We start from the raw sequence: 27,141 nt of genomic DNA on the forward strand, positions 1-27,141 counted from the left end.
TCTGTGGCATCTGGTATCTGGTTTGCAGTTTCAAATTTTGGTAGTTTTTCCCCAGCTAACTATGTTCCTTCTTTTCTCCCTATCTCTTTTCCCTCTTCCCTTCCTTCAAAACAAACAATACTCTAAAAGGGAGATTTGATTTTCTTTACATTCACGTTTATTGAGATTCATGTCTCTACTAACGGAATCTTAATTATTATGACAACAACATGAACAAGGGTGAGTAAATGCTGGTACTTATTTTTAAACAGGTTCTACTTCAAATTTGAATTCAACTGCACTAATCCTTTCATTTAGCATATCTCATAATGTTACCTAGACTTAGAGTGAATGAGGCTGACCTATAAAAATTATATACATATTAAACATAATATTATGTGAGACTGTGGATACAAAGAACATATATAATCCTAAATATACATATCTTTTAAATGAAATCAAATTGTAAGTTTTCTCATCAGTTTCTTAAGACTTTTAAAAAAATATTCTTTCTAGTCAGCCTAATACAGCAGAAAGTCCAAGGGTTTCAGTGTCAGGCCAACTGTGAATGCCACTTCAACCTTTAATAACTATATGACATATAGTTTAATAACTATATGACATTGGGCAATTATTTAACTTCACTGAGCTTAAAAAGAGGTGAAAACAGTCATATTCAGAGTTGTTAACATTAATTACGGTAGAAGAAGAAGAATGCCAAACACAAAACAGGCACTCAACAAAGAATACCACCCCTCCCCTTGTCTTCACATTTGCAGATTGGGGATGAGGCTGACAGTACCCCCTAGGGCTGCAGTGAGTGGCCTCAGTAAGTTTATACTGTAAGAAGCAATGCACCATGTAAGTGTTAGCCATTATCAATGCTGTCGGTGTTCAAACTGTTACTGTTAATTGTATGGACATGAAGTTTTTCAGTACCAAAAACCTGTAAATCTTTTGATAATTTTAAAAACAATTAATGATCCTAAATTTCAAAGTTACAGCAGCTGGTGTTGGTAGATAAGCCAGAAGCATCTAGATAACATTTTCTGTACTATATAAGTCAACATATTATTTTCATTCAAGTCTCCTTAAACATGAGACACAGGTAATCAAGTGCAATTAACCACAATTGTTTATTTAGCATCATAGATCTTCCTCAGTGTGCATCTACCTAAAATTTTTGATGACACTTTTAGAAAAGATGTTGCTCCGGTTTCCCTTGAAATAAGAACACAAAGAATACATTCCTCATATGAAGTTGGCACGTGGATGGGAACAACTGCACAGATGGTCTGAGAGAATCCACTCTTCAGTTCTAGGAAGCTGCCACTCAGAAAACTGACAGTTACTGGTTCCAGGCACCACAGCTAAGAAGGGACAGGAACCATCTGCTGATTATTCCTCAGGTGGAAAATTGCCCTGAGATGCTTACCAGTCTTTAGGGAAATCTCAAAATCACAAATCTTCCCAAGTGCAGTGGGATCTCTGCTCTAAAAATGCTTTCCTGGAATTCCAAAAAGTTGTAAAACTCACAAATTCCTTGAGATGATAACCAAAACTTATTCATCAATCATTACCATTCTGAAAGTATCGTGTCATCAAGGAGGAAGGCAGTTTTATCTCTAACCAAATTCTGGCATATTTTAAATACATGTGTTTGCTATAACAAATGCAATTTATATAATATCATATGTTTACCTGATGTGGAGAGGAAAACCTCTTTTCATATGTCAGCCTGCTTCCTTCTAAGGAAAACCGGAAACCTTTTCTTCTTATGCTGTCTTCAGATTCAGATTTGTGGACCCCCTCTTCCTTTTCTTCTTCTCCGGATTGTTCTTTCTGTTTCTTCTTCTTCCTTCTGTTTTTCAGCTCTTTTTCACTCTTGGAGCTCAACTTTGATGCTACTGAAGAACTCTCTGAGAAAACCCCGATCCCACCAGCACCGCTGAAGTCTCTTGATTCAGCTGAAGCTGCTGCAGCTGCTGCCTAGAAGGGTCCAAGAGAAATGGCAGTTGCGTATAAACTTTGAAAACCTCTATCCATGTCACTGCTTCACTTATCTTTGGTATCATGAATATGTGATTTTAAAAAATGATTCTCCACTCTAGTATGTATTTTGGAAAACAGCTCATATATTGTCATTGTCGGGCTTCCCAGGTAGTGGTAGTCGTAAAATTCCCACCTACCAATGTAAGAGACACACAGATTCAGTCCCTGGGTTGGGAAGATCCCCTGGAGGAGGGCAGGGCAACCCCCTTCAGTATTCTTGCCTGGAGAATCCTATGGACAGAGGAGCCTGGCAGGCTACAGTCCATAGAGTTGCAAAGAGACAGACATGACTGAAGCAACTTAGCATGCACACACATTATCATTAAGCCAAAGAATTAAAATTAAGAGAAAAGTGAAAGATGACACATGTGACTTCAAAGAAGATCTTCAAGCTGTGTCTTCACACTACACATTCTAATTATCTAATAAAATGCACAAGACACTCAAATATCATAAAGATTTTTTCTATTATTTAAACAATGTCATAAGAAGCAAATAATTTAAGAAGTAAAGGTTTCCTATTTTAACCTGATCTAGCACACTTCCACTTGACAATGACTTTTAGTGCCAGTATAAATATTTAAATAATTCAGTCAAGTATTTTGTTTTAATAAACCTTTTTTTCTCTTTGACTTAAAATGATTATTTCACTAAGAAATGCACAATGAAAACAAATTAGAGACTGTATATAAGAAAACCCTCGATCATGGCATCTGAGTGAATTTATAAATTACAACAGTACAATTATTGGAAAGATAAAGTGCTCAATATTGTTGCTGCTATTCCAGTATAATTTTATTTATCTGATCTTTATTACATATTAGGATACTCAGTGTTAAAAGGGAATTGTACTCTACATTCAATAAAAATGAATATAGGTGATTGGATTAACAACATTAAGTCAAGAACATATAACTAGAGAAATTATTTTGAAACTTCATAAAGTCCGAATTATAAGATTTACAGGGTAGTGGGCACAGAACGTAATGATTTAGCATGATTATGTACCAGTGTTTCCTTTATGCAGTCCACAAGCTTACATTTGAATTCTTCAAATAGAAAATAAATGTTAAATAGGTCTTTGTCTTTTTTTCCAAACTCTATAAAATAATCTTCTCAGTTTGACCTTGGTTTTCTGACTTTCCCCACCTCTAGTGACTCTAAGGAAGAAGCAACCAGAACTTAATTCTGCTTCCTCAGAAGATTAAGAAAATAGTTCAAATGAAGGCATGTAGGTATAACTACTTTTTGAGCTTGAGTGAATGAAGGGTCACAAGGGAGAAAAAAACTGCCAATAATCTCATTATAATTTGCTATGTTCGTATGCTATTACTATAGTTAGGTGATGTTAGCGGCTCAGTCATGTCTGACTCTTTGCAACTCCATGCATTGTAGGCTGCCTGCCTCCTCCATCCACGGGATTCTCCAGGCAAGAAGACAGGAGTGGGTACCCATTCCCTTCTTCAGCATTATCTTCCCAACTCAGGGATCAAATCCATGTCTCTGGCATTGCAGGTGGATTCTTTACAGTCTGAGCCACCAGGGAAGCCCAAGTAATCATCAAAATAAAAGAATAAGTCTCTAATTACCAAATAGGCTCTTAACGCTTATTAAACACATATAGCATGTTTCTAATGTCAGTTATCACTGCTGATTTTGTGTGTTTAAATGTCTGTGATCTTGACAGTATGGTCAGAGGATGGAGATAAACACAAAGGGGCTCTATGTTTGCTACTATACCTGAGCTTCTTCCTGTTGCTTTTTAAGCTGTTCGAGCATCTGCTGAAATTCAGCCTCTTTCTGTTCCGCCTCTTCCAGCGTTGCCTGATTCTGTTCTTCATAAGCCATGGCCACCACAGCCAGGATCAAATTTATTAGATAGAAGGAGCCCAAGAAAATGACCAGCACAAAAAATATCATGTATGTTTTCCCAGCAGCACGTAGTGTCTGTAAAAATGGAAGAGATATTTTATTAAATTTTATACAGAATGTTACAAGCATGCACTCTCAGTAATAAAGTATTTTACAGCAGTTCTCTTGATCTCAGGAGTTCATGCTTCCCAGAAGAATCATTTCATCTGTTCTCACCAGTTGATAAAGGTTTTCCCAGAAGTCTTGAGTCATGAGACGAAATAAGGACAGGAAAGCCCAGCTAAAGGTGTCGAAGCTTGTGTAGCCATAGTTGGGGTTTCGACCAGCCTTCACACAGATGTATCCTTCTGGACACTGGCTGTGATTAGGTGAAAAGAAAGAGGGGACATCAGTCACTGAAAGTTGGATGGCTGGTTTTCCTGTTTTTATAGACCCTGATGTCTATTTCATGCAACACAAGAAAAAGCAGATTGTTCTCACTTTACTCAGTGCTGAGTCCAGGACTAAGGGGACTGATTTACATAACAACAGGATCTGCTAAGTCTATTTGTGGATTTCTCTGTGATTCACGATTGCCATTATTATATTTATCATGCCTCCCTATAAGAGCAATCATATTATGATTACTATCTTCTGAGATTTGTGAAGATGAACAAAAAATTAGTCTGCAGGGGAAAATTTTATTTTCACTGAAGATATCTAGAGGCAGAAGTGTGTTGAATGTGGAGGTAGGAAAGAGGGGTAAGAAAAAGATGGGAGGGGTGCATACCAAGAGGAGTGAATGAGTCTGCAGAGTGAACATTTCACAGTATGACCTTAATGATTAAGCTGACCTGGACTCAACATTGTGCTTGACACTCTGGGCTGTGTGATCTTGGGCAAGTTGCTGGTTTGGAACACCTTCCATGTAAGAAAAGGCTAATAACAGAACCTGCCTCCAAACTTACAATCACTGAATAAGGCATCATATGTAAAACACTTAGTACAGTACAGAGAAGAGTTAAAATCAATCTGTTTTACTTATCATTAAGATCTGGAAATAAACGCAGCACAATATCATATGAGCTAAATGCAAAGCTTGTTCCCATTGGGGATTCTGCTACAGGTACTAGTTACTAATGTCCACAATAGCACCTCCCTCAGAAAGTACATCAGACTTCCATTTGTGATTCTAAAATCTCGTAAATACAGAAAGAACTATTTCTCTGAATTTTACTCCTAGCTTTAGCTCCAAGGAAAATGCTTCTTAAAAACAAGCATTCACATAATGCCAGTTACGATAATTAAAAGTACTTATTGAATGCTGTAATAGCTATACATTCATTAATCCATTTAATTCTCACAGCCACCTTATAATTTATTCCCACTTATCCCATGGGGAAATCAGGGCAAGGAGAGGTGACATTATATGGTGAGGTTCCAGCTTGAATTTGTGTAAACTCTCCGGTCTATGCTCTTAACCACTTTGCTAAAATATGCTAAACGTGGACTCACCATAGATCAGATACTGATATTATCTTCAGATATATTTTATGCCATGGAGACCACATTAGTATATATAGAATATCACACTTATAAAAGAACACGGTTATGAATTCTATTAACTTGAGCTTTTTATGTATATGTATTGTTTTTCTTTCTATTTTCCATTGAAATAATTTGGAAGATTAGCTGTGACCTAGTATGGAAAAATAATTGCTGCATGAGTGTGTGAAGGAGGTGAGAATCCACACTTATCCCAGCTATTTTGAGTCAGCGTGAAGTGGAATTTATGGAGGGCTTTGAGTGAGGAGCAAGTGGGGGCAGGGTGGGCAGGAAGTGGCAGGTTAAGGCCTAGGGAGCAGTGTGGACTGAGGCTCGACACAAAACAGCACTTACCCTGCGTCAGAGCTGTTGCCACAAAGCAGAGCATCATTTTGCCCTTCCAAAAAATAAAAGTGACCTATTTAAAAGAGCAAAGAATAGAAAGAATTATTTTTAAGAACCTTCAAAACGCTTCAGCCACTATGTCTGGGTAATAAAGCTTACATTTTTTTAAAGCATAATAAAATTGATAAAATAATAAATATGTGTATGAAGTGAAATGAAGTGAAAGTCACTCGTGTCTGACTCTTTGTGACCCTATGGACTATACAGGCCATGGAATCCTCCAGGTCAGAATACTGGAGTGGGTAGCCTTTCCCTTCTCCAGGGGATCTTCCCAACCCCGGAATCTAACCCAGGTCTCCCGCATTGCAGGGAAGCCCAAATATGTGTATGGCTAAATGAAAATAATAACTAATACTATACAAATATCACAAACATTTTTGATTAAACAAATGTTTAGAAAATCTGTTTAAAAAGAAATTTCTTAAGATGTAACTATTATAGCATTCCTTATCAGTATTTATGGCAAATATAACTCAAATCACTTAAGTAAGTGTTAGTCTCTTAGTCATGTCCAGCTCTTTGCGACCCCATGGACTGTGGCCCGCCAGGCTCCCCTGTCCATGGAATTTTCCAGGCAAGAATACTGGAGTGTTATTCCTTTCTCCAGCGGATCTTTCTAACCCAGTGATCAAACCCAGGTGAGATAATTAAAAAATAGTTGTCAAACTGATATTTTTTACTTGGCACAAAAAGTGAGAGAAAGAAAAGCCTTGTTGCTTCTAAATGCTGCCATGAAATAACATTTTAGTCTACATGTTGTCAAAATGGATTCAGACATGTTTTTCCCGCCACTTTTAACTTAGGTTCTTGTGAAAAGTGGGCTTAGTTGTTTGCCCTTTCCATGATGCTATAAATAAGTTCTTTGTTTTGAGTTTTGGCTTGATTATTGTCTTTCAAGATAAACTTGTCCCTTTGGAGATAAAGATTTTCTAAGTATACCTGGTTTTTATTCTTAAGGAATACCTTATACATGACGCTAATAAGTTGCAGAGAATATCTCAGGAAACAGACAAATGCATAAACATACATATTTACATATTCACATACAAAAACACACAGACATAAACACATTTAAACACACACACATATCCCTCACAAATTTATTTTTTAGTTTTCAGAAATACTTAAAGTCTATATTCAAAGAATATCTTAATTGATTATATAGGTCAATCTGAGTCATAGTTTTATGAAAAAAATTAGATCATTACCTCATAACATATATCAAAAAATAATAATAAAGATTTAGAAACAAGTCCATTAATATAAAAATATGAAGACTTTCTATAATGTAGAATATATGAGGCTGTTTTATATGTAGAATATCTAGATGAAAATTTGTATTATCTCTGAATCCAGAGGCATTTATAAACTTAAATATGGGGGGAAAAAAACCTCAAAATTTGATGACTTGATTGCCTAAAAATCAAAGTCATTTAGGCATCAAAACAATGAGAAGAAAAACAAGCTAGAGAATACATTTGCAAAAAAAAAAAAAGAAAAGCAAAAGGTTAACATACTTGATAAATTATCGAATTCTTATGAATTTCCCAAAATATACTATACTTTTATAGAATAATGAGTAAAAATACCAACAGATAATTCACATTATATAAACATATTAAATGCTAATGCTACTGATAAACATATTATAAATTCTACCACATTAATAATTAAAAAGAGGATATACTTTTCTCTCTACCATACAGTAACAGTTAATATTAATGGGAATTCAGTAAGATAGACACTGCTATAGGAGTTATATCGTTTGATCTCTCTAGAGCAGAATTTGAGACTATGCCTCTCTAGCCATCTTTCATGCAAAGATGGGCACATAAAACACAGAAATCATATGGACCTAACAGAAGCAGAAGATATTAGGAAGAGGTGGCAACAATACACAGAAGAACTATACAAAAAAAAAGATCATCATGACCAGATAAGCATGATGGTGTGAGCACTCATCTAGAGCCAGACATCCTGGAATGTGAAGTCAAGTGGGCCTTAGGAAGCATCACTACAAACAAAGCTAGTGGTGAACTATTTCAAATCCTAAAAGATGATGCTATTAAAGTGCTGCACTCAATATGCCAGCAAATTTGGAAAACTTAGCAGTGGCCACAGGACTGGAAGTGGTCAGTTTTCATTCCAATCCCAAAGAAAGGCAATGCCAAAGAATGTTCAAACTACCACACAATTGCACTCATCATACACGCTAACAATGTAATGCTCAAAATTCTCTAAGCCAGGCTTTAACAGTACATGAATTGTGAACTTCCAGATTTTCAAGCTGGTTTTAGAAAAGGCAGAGGAACCAGAGATCAAATTGCCAACATCCATTGGATCACTGAAAAATCAAGAGAATACCGGAAAAACATTTACTTCTGCTTTATTGACTATGCCAAAGCCTTTGACTGTGTGGATCACAACAAACTGGAAAATTTTTAAAGAGATGGGAATACCAGACCACCTGACCTGCCTCCTGAGAAATCTGTATGCAGGTCAGGAAGCAAGAGTTAGAACTGAACATGGAACTGCAGACTGGTTGTTGCTGGGAAAGGAGTATGTCAACATTGCATATTGTCACCCTGCTTATTTAACTTAATGCATAGTACATCATGCAAAATGCCAGGCTAGATGAAGCACAACCTGGAATCAAGACTGCCAGGAGAAATATCAGTAACCTCAGATATGCAGATGACACCACCCTTATGGCAGAAAGAGAAGAACTAAAGATCCTCTTGGTGAAAGGGAAAGAGAAAAGTGAAAAAGTTGGCTTTAAAATTTAAGATTCAGAAAACTAAGATCATGGCATCCGGTCCCATCACTTCATGGCAGTAGATGGGAAAACAATGGAAACAGTGACAGATTTTATTTTGGGGGGCTCCAGAATCACTGTAGATGGTGACTGCAGCCATGAACTTAAAAGACCCTTGCTTCTTGGAAGAAAAGTTATGACCAAACTAGACAGCATATTAAAAAACAGAGATATTACTTTGCCAGCAAAGGTCCATCTAGTCAAACTTATGTGTTTTCCAGTAGTCATGTATGGATGTGAGAGTCGGACTATAAAGAAAGCTGAGCACCAAAGAATTGATGCTTTTTAACTGTGGTGTTGAAGACTCTTGAGAGTCCTTTGGACTACAAGGAGATCCAATGAGTCCATCCTAAAGAAAATCAGTCCCAAATATTCCTTGGAAGGACTGATGCTGAAGCTGAAACTCCAATACTTTGGCCACCTGATGTGAAGAACTGACTCATTGGAAAAGATCCTGATGCTGGGAAAGATTGAAGGCATGAGGAGAAGGGGACGACAGAGGATGAGATGGTTGGATGGCATCACCTACTTGATGGACATGAGTTTGAGCAAGCTGCAGGAGCTGGTGATGGACAGGGAAGCCTGGCATGCTGCAGTCCATGTGGTCGCAATGTGTTGGACCACCACTGAGTGACTGAACTGAACTGAACTAAGCTTTAATATGGTCAAACTCTTTAGCATTCCAAAATTCTATTAGTATAAATCTATCTGAAAGAAACAATCAGAAATACATGAAAAATTTATGTGCAAAGATTGTCACTATGCTGCTATTATAATATGAATAAATAGGAAAGCCCATAAATAATGAAATTATTTGTTTTATTTATTCACTTAGCCAGTGAACCTTAATCCCTCCAGTATAAATCTTCATACCAATACTAACTTTTAAAACATTAATATAATGTGGGAAATGATAAATTTTCATATAGTGCTAAAAGTCATGAAAGATACCTCAGACTAAGCATCCCTGTAGAATACTGATAATCAAGAGAACAATTGAAGTTGGCTAGTTAATTGTACACAGAGAATGAGGAATGTGGACATTACAATGACAAATTCAATGCCTTCAGTAAGAAATTATACTGAAGTATGTGTGTGTGTTTAATTGCTAAGTCATGTCTGGCTCTAGACTCCAGGGACTGTAGCCTGCCAGGCTCCTCTGTCCATGGGATTTCCCAGGCAAGAATACTGGAGTGGTTGTCATTTTTTTCTCCAGAGGATCTTCCCAATCCAGGGATCAAACCCACATCTCCTTCACTGGAAGGCAGATTATTTACCGCTAAACTATTGAAGCCCTATACTGAAGTATATCATTACTATGTTTTTAAGTCCATCTCTAAAATAAAATTAAACAATTCTAATACAATGATTGATACCAAAGAGATAAGCTGGAATAAAAATATTATAAAGGTAGGTTTTGAGTTTATACTTTCTCATTAATAAGTGATGCTGGACTAAGGCTGCTTAATTTAATTTTCTGATGAGTACACAAATTCAGATTTCACCTTGATTTTTCTACTCCCAGATACATATTAAGTGCTCAGTACATATATTGAGTCAAATTCCTCAGTCTTCTTAGCAATCCATATCAGTAAAATACACTGAATACTTAAAATTACTGATTTATTTATTAAGATGACTGAAAACTCTTGATCAATGTCTTTCAAATAAATATTTTTGTTTATACAGCATTATATTGTAGTGCTCTCAAGACTCATTCGGGAAAAGAATATGTCTTCACATGGTAGCTTTTATCATGTTGATCAAAAGATAAGGGAAAAGGAGTAAGGTATCATTTGATTTCTATATCATATATATTGCATGCATGTGAGCTCAGTCGCCTCAGTCATGTCTGACTCTTTGCAACCCTGTGGACTGTAGCCCACCAGGCTCCTCTGTCCATGGGATTCTCCAGGCAAGAATACTAGAGTGGGTTGCCATGTTCTCCACCAGGGGATCTTCCCAACCCAGGAATCAAACTGGTGTCTCCTGCATTACAGGTGGATTCTCCACCACTGAGCCACCAGGGGACTTCCCATCATACATATTAAGTTATTTTAAACTGGTCTAACTAATTTGGTTCACATCAAAATTGAGACAATTTTCACTATATATACTTTTTTTTTAATATTTAAAGGACTAAATAGTTTAATGGTTAAAAGAGTATATCTTACTTTTATCTTCAATATATTCATCCCAATTAAACATGCTCACTGTCCTATTGAAAGTGGTACCGTTCCCATCCAATGAGTTATTAAAGAAGGAAGTGATGTTTAGTTCAAAGGAAGAATTATCTGGGGGCCACTGCAAACATTTGTTTCGCAGGTTGCCCATAAACAGCTGTAATCCTATTAGTGCAAACACGCTTAGGCAGAACACAGTCAGGATCATTACATCTGAGAGCTTCTTCACCGACTGGATTAGGGCCCCCACAATGGTCTTCAGGCCTACAAATAAAATCAAAGGGAGAAATTTAAGTATACTATTCAACAGCTATGTTATAGAGAAAAACATCAGGAGCATGTCCTGGAAAATAAAGGTGTCATGCAGAATGCCAACAATATTAGTTTAATGTTTGTGACTGAATAACACTTTCATGAAAAGCCCGCCAGCTGGTGAAAATGAATGAAAGCAGAATTTGTATTTTCATTAGAAAACTGTGAATGGAAACAAACCAAAAGTATATTTCCAAATATTCCTCAGAGCAAAAGAAATGGTTTTGATATTCATGCTTAAACATCAACCTTGTATAAAGACTTTGCTTTTATTTGCAGATGTCTTACTCCCTAACCTCTCACTGGTTTTAGAAAATCTGTATGAATAATATTGTAAGAAATCTTGAAGTCACTGAATTATGAGGTTATATATTGGTGAATTCTATCAGCTTGAGAATGGGTTAAAAAAGGAAGACATCTGAAAACTGAGTCCCATGCAGCACTCATGCTATCTCTCGCTCTTTTATTTATTTGAAGTTAACATAATTACCAATTTTAGACCTAACTGGTCAAATTTGCATCAGTTCAAATGCCTCATAGTTTAGCTTCTATGCGGAAAGCTTGATGTTACAGGACGCAAACCATGTAGCCTGTCACTGCAAATGCCTCATGCAAAAACTTGTTAAACTCAAAGGCTGATTTAGAACTGATCATTTTAAAGAAAACAACTAGTAAAAGCAAAGAATCAAATCCATCCAAAACCGGATGTATCGATTCTTGCTTTTTTACAAACATTTGCAATAAGTGAAAAGCAGCAAGGCTTACGCACAAAAGCTGTGATTGTACCACTAATGCTGCTGAAGTCAGCCTCGGTGTTTAACCTAGCTCTCACCTGGAATGACTGAAATTGTTTTCAAAGCTCGGAGAACTCTGAAGGTTCTCAACGCTGAGACATTGCCCAGGTCCACAAACTCTGTCACATATCTGTAATAGGGAGTTCACACACAAACACAATAACAGAACACAAGAAACAGTTGGAGATATAAGGGGCCTACCACCTTATACCAGTTTCTTCTTACCTGGAATTACAGAAATAGTTTTCAAAGCTCTCAAGACTCTGAAAGTTCGAAGAGCTGAAACATTGCCTAGGTTTACAAATTCTGTTACATACCTGTAGAATTAAATCAGAGTTATTCAGAATTTAGGGAAATCTAAGTTGGTCTTTCAACAAGACCTTTTCAACTTCAATGAGTGTTGCCATCATATTTTCCAATTAAGAGGAAAATGGCATTGTTGTTGATCATAATCTCTGTTACTTGGGAAACATTTTATTGCTTTATACACTAATTGAAATCAAAGCCATGTAATTTACTATGATAGTCCCTAACTTCTCCAAAGTGCATAATTTGATTGGAAGAAAAAATATCCTAAATTCACAGGATAACCAAGAAACATGCTTGATTTGTTAAAGGAAGCCACCAAGGAGAAATACAGTATAGGCTTCCACTAATGATTTAGTCTTCCTGGACAGAAAATGTATTAAGGTACTTACGCAAAAGTAATGACTGTGAAATCCAACCAATTCCATGGGTCCCGTAGAAATGTGAAATCTTCTAAACAAAAGCCCCTTGCAAGTATTTTTATAAGTGATTCAAAAGTATAAATTCCTGTAAAGGTGTACCTGAGAGAAAATAGCCAAGCCCACATTAAAGATCCTGAAGGTAATTTACATGTAAATATATTAAAGGAGAAAAACAACAAATAAAAATTAGAAGGTTCTATATAGGTCTATATTGGTCTTCTCATGATTTAGACCATAGTTAGGGCTTAAGGAAAAAAAAAAAAAAAGAAATGTTACATACTGAAAGACATTTTCATTGACTATATATGAGTATTATACTTGCTTACATTAATCAATTTTAAGCCCCAAATAACATGATTCTATACATATTAAATGAAATACTCTGGCTTTGGTCTAACTTAAGCAAGTAGTTATTAATACAAAAATAAATTAAGACTTTTTTGTTTAATAAAGTGTGCATCATTAAGAGCCACGAAATATAAAGTAATAAATCATAGAAAAGTGATAGCTATGAGGAAAAAAACATGTAAACTATGTATCAATTTATCATCAGATACTAGCAATCACTGATGATCTTGAAAACAGTGTGAGACTCATGAGGAAGATAAAGGGCAGTCAAATCAGTGCAGTAATCTGAGTAGCTGAATGAGCCAGTGCGAGCTTTGCACTACAGAAAATCAGTGGTTGAAATCAACTTGAGTCATTGTGTAACCGGTTTGGAGTAGCCAGTACAATTTGCTGAAGAAACTGAAGAGGTGCGAAGGTGATAGAAGCACAATCCAAAACATAAAGGGACAACAATATTGCAAGATTTTAGAAAATCTTCTACTTACTCCACATTTTTTGTCCAGTCTGGAGGGTTACTCATGGTCATAAATACACAGTTGGTAAGAATAGTGCACATAATGAGTACATTGAATAAAGTAGAGAAATACCGTCAAGGAAGACAAAGGTCAATGTAAACTTTCACTTTCATACACTGCTATGTCTTTTAGCATTATGAAGTTTGGAACTTTTATGACCCTATGATTTTATTATTGAGCTTGCTTTTTCCATTTCCATAATTTCAGCAACTCCATACTCAAGTCATGTCAGGCCAAGCCATAAACTATTTTGAGGCTATTTATGTCATTTTGGTATTGAAAAAGATTAAACACAAAAAATCAGTGCACTGGTAAATAATTCATCAATTTGTTTTTCTTTAAAGACTCAACAACTAAAGTGCAAGCTCAGCACATATGAAGACTCTGACAAAAATTCAAAAGGAGATTTCAAGTAACAGTTGTTCCTCATTATCTGTGGGGGATTAATTCCAAGACCCACAGTAGATACCATAATCCAAGGATGCTCAGATCTCATAAGGCCCCTCTGTCTCCATGGGTTCTGTCTCCTCAGATTCAAACCATGGATCTTGAACACTGTACACCATCTACTATTGGTTAAATCTGTAGATATAGAACCCACAGATACAAAACCTACAGATAGGGAGGGCCAACTGTAACTGGATGTATTATAATCCATCCTAAGGATAACCTGGTTGGAATATTCTTAATAAAATTCTAAGTGGAGTATATAATACGCAGTGATTGATCATTAAATTCCAGATAGTAAAAAATAGATGACTGGTGTTAGTACTGGCATTTCGTGGGTTTGCAACTGTGGCCAAATTTTTTTCCCCTAAGCCTTGGTTCATTTTGCTACATTACGGAAAAAGAAAAAGCATTTCATAGGATTGCTGTCAGGATCAAATTAGTTAAAATATATTAAATCTCTTGCAACTTAATGTGCCTTATATGGTAGATAATCAATAAATTACTTTCCTAGTTTCCTAAATCATAGGGAACACTACTTACGACAAATATCCGGTTTTTCTCATTCTACCCCACTTTGCCCATGTATGTAGAGATAGCCAATGCCCTTCACCCTCCTTTGTGATGAAAAACAGCAACAAAAAAATTCTTTAAGAAAGTATTTGGTAGTCAAATATTTGAAATAACTTTCTTTCATAGTTAATAAAGAGCACAAGAGGGATTCAGTTGTAGTTTTGCAAAACAAGAGCTTTATCAAGGTACATTTAGAAAATGGATAAAAATTCCAGAATGAATAAATGCAATTAATGTCCCTTCTCACTCTACTTTTAATCATAAATTTTCATATTACTTACACATAGCAAAATATCACATGATTTTAAGTGCAGTAAAATAGAACAGCGTTGTATTTCCAATATGTTGTGTTATGTATTGTGCTAATCTATAAAAGGAGTTTCTTTGCACCTTCAACTGACTTTAGTCAAAGCAATCACTGATTTTTCATTTTGACTGGTAGTGATGCAGGGCACATGCTTAATTAAGGCTTGTTCAAATGTGTCCACATGAAAACACTCATAAGGATCAGCCACGTGAGGGCACTACAACCTAGAGAACACAGAAAAACACCAGTTCAAAGAAGAAATATTTTTCCTTTCTTGCTAAAAAGAAACAAAAAATAAGATAAATTTAAAGTTGACTTCATCATTAGTATATAAAACTAGAGGATCCTGTGTCTGTTAGGTTGCTGGCCCTACTGAAGGGGGCGGCAGAGGATGAGACGGCTAGATAGCATCACTGACTCAATGCACACGATTCTGGGCAATGGCACCCGACTCCAGTACTCTTGCCTGGAAAATCCCATGGATGGAGGAGCCTGGTGGGCTGCAGTCCATGGGGTCGCTGGGAGTTGGACACAACTGAGCAACTTCACTTTCACTTTTCACTTTCATGCATTGGAGAAGGAAATGGCAACTCACTCCAGTGTTCTTGCCTGGAGAATCCCAGGGACAGGAGAGCCTGGTGGGCTGCCGTCTCTGGGGCTGCACAGAGTCAGACACGACTGAAGCAACTTAGCAGCAGCAGCAGCAGTGTATGGCAGAGGAGCCTGGAAGGCTACAGTCCATGAGGTCACAAAGAGCTGAACATGACTTAGCAACTGAACAATTATAACCTACTGTAGAAAACAACCCCTTGGCAGACTGGCATCATTCAAAATACATAGTTCCCAGCCTCAAACATGGCCAACACAATCTTAATATTTCTCCATTTCACTGTCCCCACTACTCTGCAAAGATAATTCTGAATATTCTCCACTTCTTTGATCTCCAATCTTCTTCCTTCGCTACCCATTTCAAACTCATGACCTTATTTCCTATTTTATTGAGAGAAGAGATAGCATCAGAAGGTCATATCTTTACTTCCTAACCCCAAAGTGACAAACTCTCTGTATTGAGATTCTTTCCTCCTTTCCATTTCAATGGAGGGAGTTGTCAACCCATCTACCCAAACTCTGGACACCTTCCACCTTTCCAGAACACTTCAGCAATCTCTTATCACTTTCTTCTCTTATCTTTAATATCTCCATTAGTAACTCTATCTGATCTTACAGTCAACACAAACTTGCTTAATTCTCTCTTAGAGAATACTGTCCTATAGCCCACAATCCTCTAACCACTTATAGACTTCTCTTTTCCAACTTCACAGCCAAACTTCTTAGAAGAGATGTTTATCTTTACTTTCTTTCATTTATCTACCACATCCTCAGCCTACCAGTTTTCTTCCCAAATATGACAAACATCTTCATGTTGTGTAACTGAAAACAAAAGGATAATTTTGAGTTCTTATCTGACTTGTCCTCTCAATAGAGTGTGACAAGCCTGATTCTTCCCCTCTTAATTATGTTCTCTTACTTTTGCTTTCATGAGATCCCAATCCTTTGATTTTTTATGCTTCATGGGCAACAATTTTTTAATATCCTTTGAAATGTTTTATTTTCCCTTTTAAAAAGAAGGACAGAGGATATCCAAGTCATTTTCCCTCTCTTGCTGTATTTATCCTAGTAGAGCTCATTAACACACATAGCTCCAAATATATTTACATACCCACTGATCTCAAGTGTTTTTCTCCAGACTAGCCCTCTCTAGCTTGAGGAACTATGGGCTTCCCTGGTGGTTCAGATGGTAAAGCGTCTGCCTGCAATGCGGGAGACCTGGGTTCAATCCCTGGATCAGGAAGATCCCCTGGAGGAGGAAATGGCAACCCACTCCAGCACTCTTGTCTGAAAAATCCTATGGAGGAGCCTGGTAGGCTACAGTTCATGGGGTCACAGAGTCGGATATGACTGAACTACTTCACTTTAGCCCTCTCTTCTGAAGTCAGTAATCCATATCACCCAACTCCATATTACATCTGCACTTACATGCACTTATTTCATTGACACTTCAAATTTTTTTGATTTCTAAAAATAAACTAACAATTTTTTTTCCTATCCCTCTTCTCTTCTCAAACACTGCTCCTTTGACATCTCTGTATCATAATGTCTCATGATTTAGCCAGGATGAATGTGAGATTTTGTCACCTGATGAGAACTGACTCACTGGGAAAAGACCCTGATGCTGGGGAAGATTGAAGGCAGGAGGAGAAGGGGACAGCAGAGGATGAGGTGGCTGGATGGCATTACCAACTTGATGGACATGAGTTTGAGCAAGCTTCCGGAGTTGGTGATGGACAGGGAAGCCCGGCGTGCTGCAGCCATGGGGTTGCAAAGAGGAGGACATGACTGAGAGACTGAACTGACTGACTGACTCAGCCAGGAACCTAGGAGCCATCTTGCATTTTTCTCTTCCCTGAACCTCCACATTCAACTTAACACCAAATATTGTCAATTCTACCTGCTATGCCTGATTTCAGTGCACTTTTCCCACAATCCTCATAACACTACCTAGTCTAGGTATCCATCAAATCCAATGTAAATTACTGAAATTTCACCCAAGCTGTTCTTTCTGAACCCATGCTTGACTCTATTCAATCCTTTCTGCACACTGTACCAAAATGACCTTTGTAAATCTAATTTGGATCATTTCAGTAGCTTCCCACTTCCTTAGGATGATGATCAAATATATTAACAAACAAACAGTAGAGAGTCTAGGAGGTCTAATTCTTGTCCACCCTAAGCTCAGCTTCCTTAGTCGTCATCTCACTTTCCCAAGGCTGATATTATTGCCATTGTTTTCGGTCATGGAATGAAGCAAGCTCTTTTTCAAGTCAGGATCTTAACAAATGTTACCTCTTTCCCCTGAATATGCTCTTTACCTCACGCCAACTCAAACTTTTCCTCCAGCACTCAGATTAGAAGTTATTTTCAGTAAAATCTGTGCACAATAGCACCTTTCCTGATTAGGTCTATCAGGAATATATCCTTGTAGCACCAGATGCTATTCTTCGAGTGCCTAACTGATTTTTTTTTCCACTAGATGGTCAACTTCATGAGGTCCATGTCTATATGGTTCACCATCATACACTCTTGCCATCTTGTAGGATCAGTCGACTATTGAATGATGTTAGTTTGGAACCTTGTTTACTACTAAGTGAAGTACATTTTTCCTTTTTAGTGATATATTTATAAATATGGATCAAAAATACAGCATGAAATTTGTTTCCACATATATCAAGTGCACAGGTTTCTACATTTTTTGAAAGAAAGAACACTGGATAAATACAAGTGGAAATTAAAAGGCTCATGAGATTTATGTCACGTAATACACTGAGCCATGGTTTTATGTCCCTTAAAAATTTCCTGCTTATAATGATAAAATTTAAGCATATATAATAAAGTAAAATATATATTTAAACTTTAATAAATAGAAAGAGTAAATATTACCCAGTAAGTCGAAATGAATAAATTGTTACACTCAAATTAGTGTTTTGTACATTGAATGACTATCAATAAATGACTATTTTTAATTAAAAAAATATATTTAACTTTACAGTCTTGACAAATGATCAAAAAGGAGCCCAAATGAAACTATTTTTCTTTTAAATCAAATAAGAGATAACTAGAGTCAGTTTTTTATGCTTTTCGTTTAATAGATAATCTCCAAATAGAGAGTTTCAAAATCCATTATTTTTTAAAATCACTATAAATTTATTTTATCAGTCTCATACCTGGAAGTCTCATACCTTTAAGTTACCTGGAGTCTGGTGAGTGATTTAAATAGTAAGATTTCAGATAATGATAACAAATATACAAATATTAAAAAAAAGTATAGACGTGGTATTGGTGATACCACACACTGAAAAAATATGGAAATTCCACGTCAAGGCAGATTTCAAAGGGCCAGAACTAGTAACAAAATGCATATGTTGTTGTTTAGTCATTAAGTTGTGTCCAACTCTTTTGCAAGCCCGTGGACTATAGCCCACCATGCTCTTCTGTCCACTGAATTTCCCAGGCAAGGATACTAGAGTAGGGTACCATTTCCTTCACCGGGGAATCTTCCTGACTCAGGGATTAAACCCTTGTCTCTTACATTGGCAGGTGGGTTCTTTACTACTGAGCCACCAGGAAAGCCCAAAATGCATGTATTTATTTTCTAAATATATAGCACATAAAGTACATTTTTTCAGAAGAACAATGAATCCTAGAATATTATTTCCTTATGAGACTTTGTATATAAATAAAAGTAGAGGCAGGGTACCTCATATAATATCAAGAAAAAAAGGATTTTTTAAATCTATTAATTTCTCTATAGCAGGTATTCATAAAAATGTGTTAACCTTTTGATTGGTAGCAACCTGTCAGTTGGCAAGTCTTAAATATTTCCTGTGTGTATGATGAGGAAAGACGTCTTCATATTCATATTGAAAATGCTTTACATAACCTCTGACCTGGGAACTAGATGATTAAAGTACTGGCATGCCTACCCCTATATCCACGTGGGTAGGGTGCAGCAGCTTGAGTTTTAAAGCAATAAACTGTGGATCAGATGCATCCTTTACCAGTCACATGGGCTTCAGCAAGTTAATTATTTAAGGCTCAGTTTTTTTATGCAAATACAGATAATAATACCAATACTTTTCTTAGTGAATAGTTATCTTTATTACTATTAATCCTTTGTTTATTAAATATAAAAACATAGGGCATTTCTTTGTTTTCTTAAGGAAGGGAACGGCATTGTTCTGTTCAGGGATTTTGTAATAATACATAATATCCAGAGAAGCTGCAGAGACATTTTTTACTTAAAATGTATATGAACTAGAGGCAGAAGATAGTTTTATCTAAAAGATTTCTAACACAGAGAATTTAAGCAAAGTAAGATAGGCCTCTTTCTACCTAGTCGTACATATTTGCGAGGCAGCAGAAATGTCAACTAAATGTCACATATATACTGTTAACTCTTGAATTGTTTAATTTTGTTATTAACAAATTCCTAACTATGTGATGACACGTGGTAACTTTTGAGCATTGAAAGCAAGAGAAACAGAAACAGTAAGCTGTGCACCCTCCTTTCCCACAGACCTCTATAATATTTGTACAGAAAACCATGTTGTTTTTGATTTCTAATAGATACCATATAATTTTGGGATGAGCTAAAAAGCTCACTTCCTGTTTCATCATTAGTAAGTTGGAGCCACTGAAAACAACCTTTGAGATACACAGAAACACAGGTAGGTAAATTATGTACCTCTAATACATAATTTATACCTGACGGCTTAGAAATCTGTTAGAAATAGCAAAGATAGATAGAAACTGCAGTTTCTGTTAGATAAAAACTGCAAAGCATACTGGGCTGATAATCAAAGAAAGTCTGAAGTTTTGGCCTTGCCACTTACATAAAATGTAGTCTTATAAAACAGTGACTAAACATGTCTGGGCCTCAATGAACTCATCTGCAAAGTGAGATTGTGGTTGGGACTGACCACATTATGTTTCTGCCACTCAACAGCTTCTAACTCTGGTGCTGTATAAACATTCTGTTTGCAAAATCAAGCCTCAAGAGACTAGAGATTTGTACAGAATTTTTGTGTGGAATTCCTTAAATAATATGAGACTGTTTCTTTGCTAATCTTGCAGCACTTGCTCCTAGAATTGTAGCTAGTACTACCAAGAATAGCTGTCCTAGCTACAAGTCATCAAGTTCCTACCAAGTGCTGTATCAACCCTGAATATTCTCTGGAAGGACTGATGCTGAAGGTGAGGCTCCAATACTTTGGTCACCAGATATGAAGAGCCAACTCATTGGAAAAAGACCCTGCTGCTGGGAAAGATTGAGGGCAGGAGGAGAAGGGGACGACAAAGGATGAGGTGGTTGGATGGATGGCATCATCGACTCAATGGACATAAGTTTGAGCAAACTCAGGGAGATAGTGAAGGACAGGCAGCCCACAGAGTTGCAAGAGTCAGCCATGACTGAGAGACTGAACAACAACCCAGTGCTAGTCACAGTGTCAGGTACTTCTCTAGTTATTATTAATGTTTAAATCATGATTGCAAAATATAGATGGACAAAGTGAGATTCAAAACATCTGGAGTAACTCGGACCAAGGTCATAGAGCCAATAAGTAAATCTCAGAGGTAGTGTTTGAATTCAGGTTTTCTGATTCCAAAATCTGTTTTTGATTTTCCTAACCTGTATGAATGATGGGCAGTTCTGCATTACTGTGTGATTTGGAGTGTTTTAGGTCTTTCTCATCACTTTAAATACCATCTGTACAGTAACATCATGATGACTACATCTCTGTTTTACCTCCAGCCCAACCCTTTCCTGAACTCCAGACTTGCATTCCATTTAACATCTCTGCTCCTCCACTGAGTGTCTAACAGGCTTCTCAAAAACAAATAGACAAACAAATGTTCAAACTCCAGCTCTTGATTTTACCCAGCATATCTCTCCACCTAATGTTGTCTGTCCCAAGCTCAAGGAGCTACACTTTTCTTTCTTGACCATGCTAAACACCTAGAGTCCTCCTTAGTCCTGCTCATTCCCTCACACCCCACATTCAATTGATCAGCATAACCTTTCAGCTTTTCTGAAAAACACAACTGAATTTGATGACATTTGCTACCCTCATCGTTTCCACCAAAGCCACCAGCATCCTCTGCCTTCATAAAGGCAGTAAACCCCCAATCTATTTTCTTACTTCCACCCTTTCCCCTCAGACAATCTGTTCTCTACACGGCAGCCAGAGTGATCTTTTTCAAATCTGACTCAGGTGATGACATTCTTTTGCTGAAAACCCTCTGGTCTTCTCTCTCCATCTCATTCAGGGTAAACTGGGTGTCTTACCAACCACCTACAATGTCAGCCCTGACCTCCACTTTCAATGACCTCATCCCCTTCTACTCTCTACCTTTCCCACTCTCCTCCGGGTACTCTGGGCTCCTGGTTGACTCTCGAATACACCAGGTACACTTCTACGTTCATCCTTTGCCTTCATATTTGCTATTCACATTTCTCCTTAGATTTCCACGTTGCACTTCTCACTTCCTTTGGATCTTTACTCAGATGCTATCTTTTCAGAGATTTAAAACAGTACCGTGCTACTCTTCTCTTTTTATACAGCTTTATTTTTCTTGATAGCATTTATCACTAGCTGACACTAGCTGAATTGTTTGTATTATCTCTCTCCTCTCAAACACACATATACACATGAATACAGCTACTTGACAGTAGGGACTAGCAGGTTTTATGTTGCATCACAGTGTCTAGAAGAACATTTGCCACACAGTAGGTACTTAGTAAATATTTGCGAATGAACAAATGAATAACAAATGCAAAGTGGAGGAGAGTGTGCATATTAAGCTAAAATAATAAAAAACTGACATGCAACACACTGAAAATTCTGATAGGAAATTTTAGGAATAAGGATACATTTTTACTTGTTTACTATCTAGAAAATATAACCATATTTTATTTAACTATCAAAACAAGATAATAGGCACATCAAAAGGATTTTCAGTTTTCAAAATATACTCTGGGAAAAATAGAGTAAGCTAAGATTTTTCTGCCAAAATCAAGACACAAAGCTAATTTGATATGCAAGAATGCCTAATGAAGATAACAGCTCCTTAAGAAATAAGTCAAGGTTTTCATTGGATATAGAGATACCAGTCTAGGTTTAAAATGCCATTTTTTTTTTAACTGTGAATGACCATTTTATGGATTATAAACTAATGATAATAAATACACAATGCCCTCTTAACTATGCCTAAAATGCAGATAGCAACCTCAAGCATTTTTATCTTATAGCAAAAGGCACTTAAAATTAGAAAACCAGGATTTGAGCTTAGGATGTGCATTGTGAGGAATAAGACAAAGTCACTGAGAAAGTTACCTGCCACTGTCCAGTATTATTTACAGCAAAGTTTACTAGGACATACCGTCAAATGTGCATTATCACCAAAAGACCAAAGAATGTGTCTATCTTCTATCTCTACTCCAAGGTAAGATAGCTGAGACAGAATATTCTAATTCAGGCAATCAGAGATTTTTTAAAAATCTACTTTTTCTGCATTGGAAGAAATGTGTAGCTCCATGCCATTTGTAAGGTTCTAGGAGAGTCAAACATTCAGTTCAGCAAATCTTAGATTTATCTGGCTGCCTTCACATTTCAACTTACACCACTGCAGCCCTCCTGACAGCTGTGCCCCTTGAAGGTTTTCTTTCTTCTGGGAAGTAAGTGCAAACTTTCAAATTCTTCAAATTCAAATAGTATCCTGATTCCTAAAGAGAGCCCACCGTAAACTTGGTCTTCAATGCCCAGAGTCTCTGATCAGAACTTCTAAATCTACTCTCATCCTCTACCACTGGAAGTTTCTTTTCCCAGAAGGCTTTAGTGTTAAGATTCCTGGGTCTTCTAACTTCCTAGAATTTTTTGGAGTGGCGATGATATAATAGTTTTCATGAAATTTTCAAAAAAATATGCTATCTCCCCACAAAAGTTTAAAAAAACAATAACAACAACAGTCCTGCCTTTTTTCTTTAATACTGAGCTTTCTTAATGTTATTTCTTCATTCATATTGAAGGCAAAATAGATTTTTCTGACCTCTTCAAAACTTCCATTTTGTCACTTGTTTTGCATCTAATCATTTAACTTCTTGACTCATTTGTCACTTACTTCTTCAATTCATATTCTCCCAGTATTTACTATAAACAGAGCAATGGGCTAAGTCTGAATATTTTGACATGATTTCATGTATAAATTGCAATTACATAGGGATGAACAATTATTTTTAGATACAACGAATAATTTATGGAAAGATTTATTCAGAGTACAGATTTTAACTACTCAAACATCATAATGGACCATAACTTATAGTTCATGACACTCAAATCTAAATCTCAACATTATTATTCATTCCTAAAGCTTATTATTCATTCAAAAACATTTTTTTCTTTCTGTAAAATGTTTCTTTTATTTGAATAGCAGAAGTAAGGAATCATTATTGCTTTAAAAAACTCACAAGAAAATTATTAAATCTTAAAACATAAATATGAAATTAAAATATGTCTATGCAAAACCTGGGGGTAATGGAGAGGAATGACCCAGAGGTTGAAAGGAAACTGAATTCCAGAATGCCATGCTTCTACAGATGTCATTTGCCACATTGCCAGGCAAGTCTCGGGACATGTTTCACAGCCCAACACCCAGAACTGAGATGAGTTCCCTGTATCAAGTTTATTCTATCTCCTGAATGCCTTATCTTATCTAACTCCCTACCATATCAAATTGAATTATTTTCTAGGCCTGCTAGGGAAAGTAAGCTTTTACACTGTAAGCCTTGAAGGAGGCCCTGGACTGACCATGTTGTAAATCAAAGGCGATGACTCTTTCTAATTAGGAAACAAAATTTAAAGTTGTCCTATCTGAGACTTTGCTTCAGTTTCGGTTTCCCCTTCCTTACCTCTGGTTCCTGACATGTATCCATTCCTTATCCCAAGGCTTCTGTGTTCTTCCTGTCAATGTCCCTGACTGACATAGCCCGTCTTCCAAACCTTTGCCTCCTTGGTTTTCCCAGGCCTGGCTTTCAGTCAGACCACTGTCCCTGGTCTGGAAGAAAACTTCTCACTTACAACTACTCTATTTAGTGTAAATCAAATCACTATCTCCCACCAAGGTGTCATCAATTCCATTTCTAGGAAGTAGATACTTCATAAGGAGAATAGAGAATAAAAGGAGAATGTATGTGGGAAGAGATAACTGCAGCAGGACCTGTGCGCTGAATAAAACACAGGAACAAGTGACCAAAAAAAAGAAAGAAAAATAAAATAGAAAATCAATGCAAATGACACTTGGGAAAAGAATTGGAAGAAATAATTGAAAGACTAATGCATATACAGTCATATCACAATGATAAACATTTGTAACTCAAAGCTTTCAAATACTAAAGTGAAAAGTAGAAAGTAAAAATTAAGATCAAAAAGAAATAAAATTGTATAATTCAAATTATGCAGATATATTCCAAATGTAAAAGTAGTAAAGAAAATTAGTTCACAGAGTTTATCCATTATATAACCTTGTCAAGTCTGAAGACTTATAAAAGGAGAGCCTGGTAACACTGTCAAAGTTAATGAAGAAGCCTTGGATGTAGTAGGCAATTCAGAAGGGAGCAGAGGAAGAAAGAAATAAGTAGTGAGTCAAGGAGAGGAGAAATACTTAGAAGATGGGGAAAAGTGGTTCACTTACCTATGATCCCATTTGGCAATAACGCTAAACTGTTGAGGAAGAGGAAAAAAAGAAAGAGCACATAATGTTGCCAACCACATACATTTTTGAAAAATTCCCAGCTCAGTAAGTTAGTCAAAGAGCAAAATCATATAAGTGACTGAAAAAAGGATATGAATGTACCAAAATCTTAATAGCTAATTTTCTAATAGGGTTGAAGGGAGTTAAAATGTACAGGGCAGGGGTGGCACTGAATCGAGAGATTGCTTTCCCTTTATTCAATACTATAAATGTCTGAAAAAGAAAACAAACACATAAAACAGAATTTAGAAATGCAATATTAAAACTAAGAACAATTTGAGAAAAAAGTGATACAATTTTTTAGAAATACGATTTTATAAAATAATAATAAACTACCAACATATGACATGATGCTACGTATTTTCTCTTTCTGAATGCTATAAACTCCCCTAATTTTGTGAGAGATATGAGGGTTTAAAGAACATAAAGAAAATGTATAGTTATTACCCAAGGAATATTTAGCATCACCATCAAGTTTTAATATCAGTATTTTCAAACTGTACTTACAATTCACAAAGAGCTCAAGAATGAGGCTTTGATTACTTTTTCAATTTGATAAAAGCCTTCTCACAGGAACTTCAGTGTTTTCTGGAGGTGCTATTTGATCAAATGTTTTTAGGGGGCACTGAGAAGTCACCTGCTTTTATTTCTTCTTGAGGGAACCATGGAATGGGCAAAATTTATGATGTTAAGGAATAAACCTGCTGAAGATCAAAGTACCTTTTGTAGAGCTAGATATTGTAAAGAGGACTTTGGATACTACTGAAGATATCGTTTTTAATGCATAAAAAAAAAACTCCTTGTCTTTACTTTCTGCTTCACCACACTGTAAGGTCAGCAGACTTTTGCCCTTCCTCATTTCCCCCACTGCAAGATGCTCTTTCAGCTCTCTGCCTGTCCTGCCTGGCTGTGGGTTTGAATAAGTGCTTCCCAAAGACTCTAGGGCAACAGGGCCATGGCATGGTCAAGCCCATTACTACCATAGGGATGCTTCAGACAGAGGGGAGGTGGCACAACATTCTCCACCTAACATGCCTGGCACTAGCCCAGAAGCAATTAGGAGTAGAGGAAATAAAGGCAACTTGACTAAGAACTCACTTTCTTATTGATATAATAGGGATCCAGATCCTCCAGCGGCTCTGACACCATCTCTGGAGGAATGTCTCCATAAATAAATGGAAGGGATTTTCCTGCTTCCAAGTCACTATTTGGCTTTGGGCCACTTTCATCATCCTCATCCTTGCGCTCTTGTTTGGGTCTCTTAGCTTTCTCTTCTGCAATGCGTTGTTCAATAGCAGCAAGGGATTCCCTGGTAAAGAAGCGGAAGCTGTCAGGTCCTGGTGGTACCAGCACTGACTGTGCCATCTTTTCATCCTGCTCCTTTAATCACTGTTTAGCTCCTTGCATAAGAAAGTGCTATGGAAACAACAGAGAGAGAGAAAGACAGAGAGGGGAAAAAAAAAGCAATGGTCATTAGGATAAAAGGGCAATGACATGATATTGAGATAACATACCTATAAACGAAGCTATCTGTAATATTTTACTAAGGAAGCTGCACTTGGCATTCAGGGGATTCGCCTGCATGCGTTCGTCTGCTTGCATGGAGATCTATCTTTCACATTCAGTAGGTGTCTATGAGGTAATCTAATCTCCCACTCCCAAAATGTTTTAAGTGAAAATATCCAACTCGGAGCTCAGAAATGGATAATACTGGTTTGTGCTTGCTGCTTCACTTGTGTGAATTATTTTGGCAGCCATCTTTTTCAGCATCCTTTCTGAAAAAAGAAAATATCAGAGATCCGTAACAAGAGATGAATAATCACTCAAAATTGTAGAACTGGGGTGTATGAAGATCTTGCATATATCTCTCCTTTTTTTTTTTTTTTTCCGTGTTCCTTTTGGCCCACTCTCCATGCTAAAGA

General features: G+C 36.7%; 1 protein-coding gene across 4 annotated transcripts in view; it reads right to left on the minus strand.

Annotated features, from left to right (window-relative positions):
• LOC138075333 (sodium channel protein type 2 subunit alpha) overlaps window positions 1-26,584 on the minus strand; it is an 85,731-nt gene extending 59,147 nt beyond the window's left edge. For 2 of the 4 annotated variants that reach the window (XM_068967022.1, XM_068967020.1), the window contains exons 1-10: window positions 26,318-26,584; window positions 25,314-25,432; window positions 13,498-13,587; window positions 12,635-12,763; window positions 11,975-12,066; window positions 10,822-11,094; window positions 5,782-5,845; window positions 4,120-4,261; window positions 3,772-3,978; window positions 1,681-1,968 (exon numbers count right to left, since the gene is read on the minus strand). In XM_068967022.1, the coding sequence (XP_068823123.1) occupies window positions 1,681-1,968; window positions 3,772-3,978; window positions 4,120-4,261; window positions 5,782-5,845; window positions 10,822-11,094; window positions 11,975-12,066; window positions 12,635-12,763; window positions 13,498-13,587; window positions 25,314-25,432; window positions 26,318-26,584 (1,671 nt within the window). Of the gene's footprint in view, window positions 1-1,680; window positions 1,969-3,771; window positions 3,979-4,119; window positions 4,262-5,781; window positions 5,846-10,821; window positions 11,095-11,974; window positions 12,067-12,161; window positions 12,254-12,634; window positions 12,764-13,497; window positions 13,588-25,313; window positions 25,433-26,317 lie in introns of all 4 variants that reach the window. The other 2 variants (XM_068967023.1, XM_068967021.1) reach the window with 1 other exon arrangement.
• Window positions 26,585-27,141: the final 557 nt, after the last annotated feature.

This window comes from Capricornis sumatraensis, chromosome 3 (assembly GCF_032405125.1).
Source record: "Capricornis sumatraensis isolate serow.1 chromosome 3, serow.2, whole genome shotgun sequence".
Lineage (NCBI taxonomy): Eukaryota > Metazoa > Chordata > Mammalia > Artiodactyla > Bovidae > Capricornis > Capricornis sumatraensis.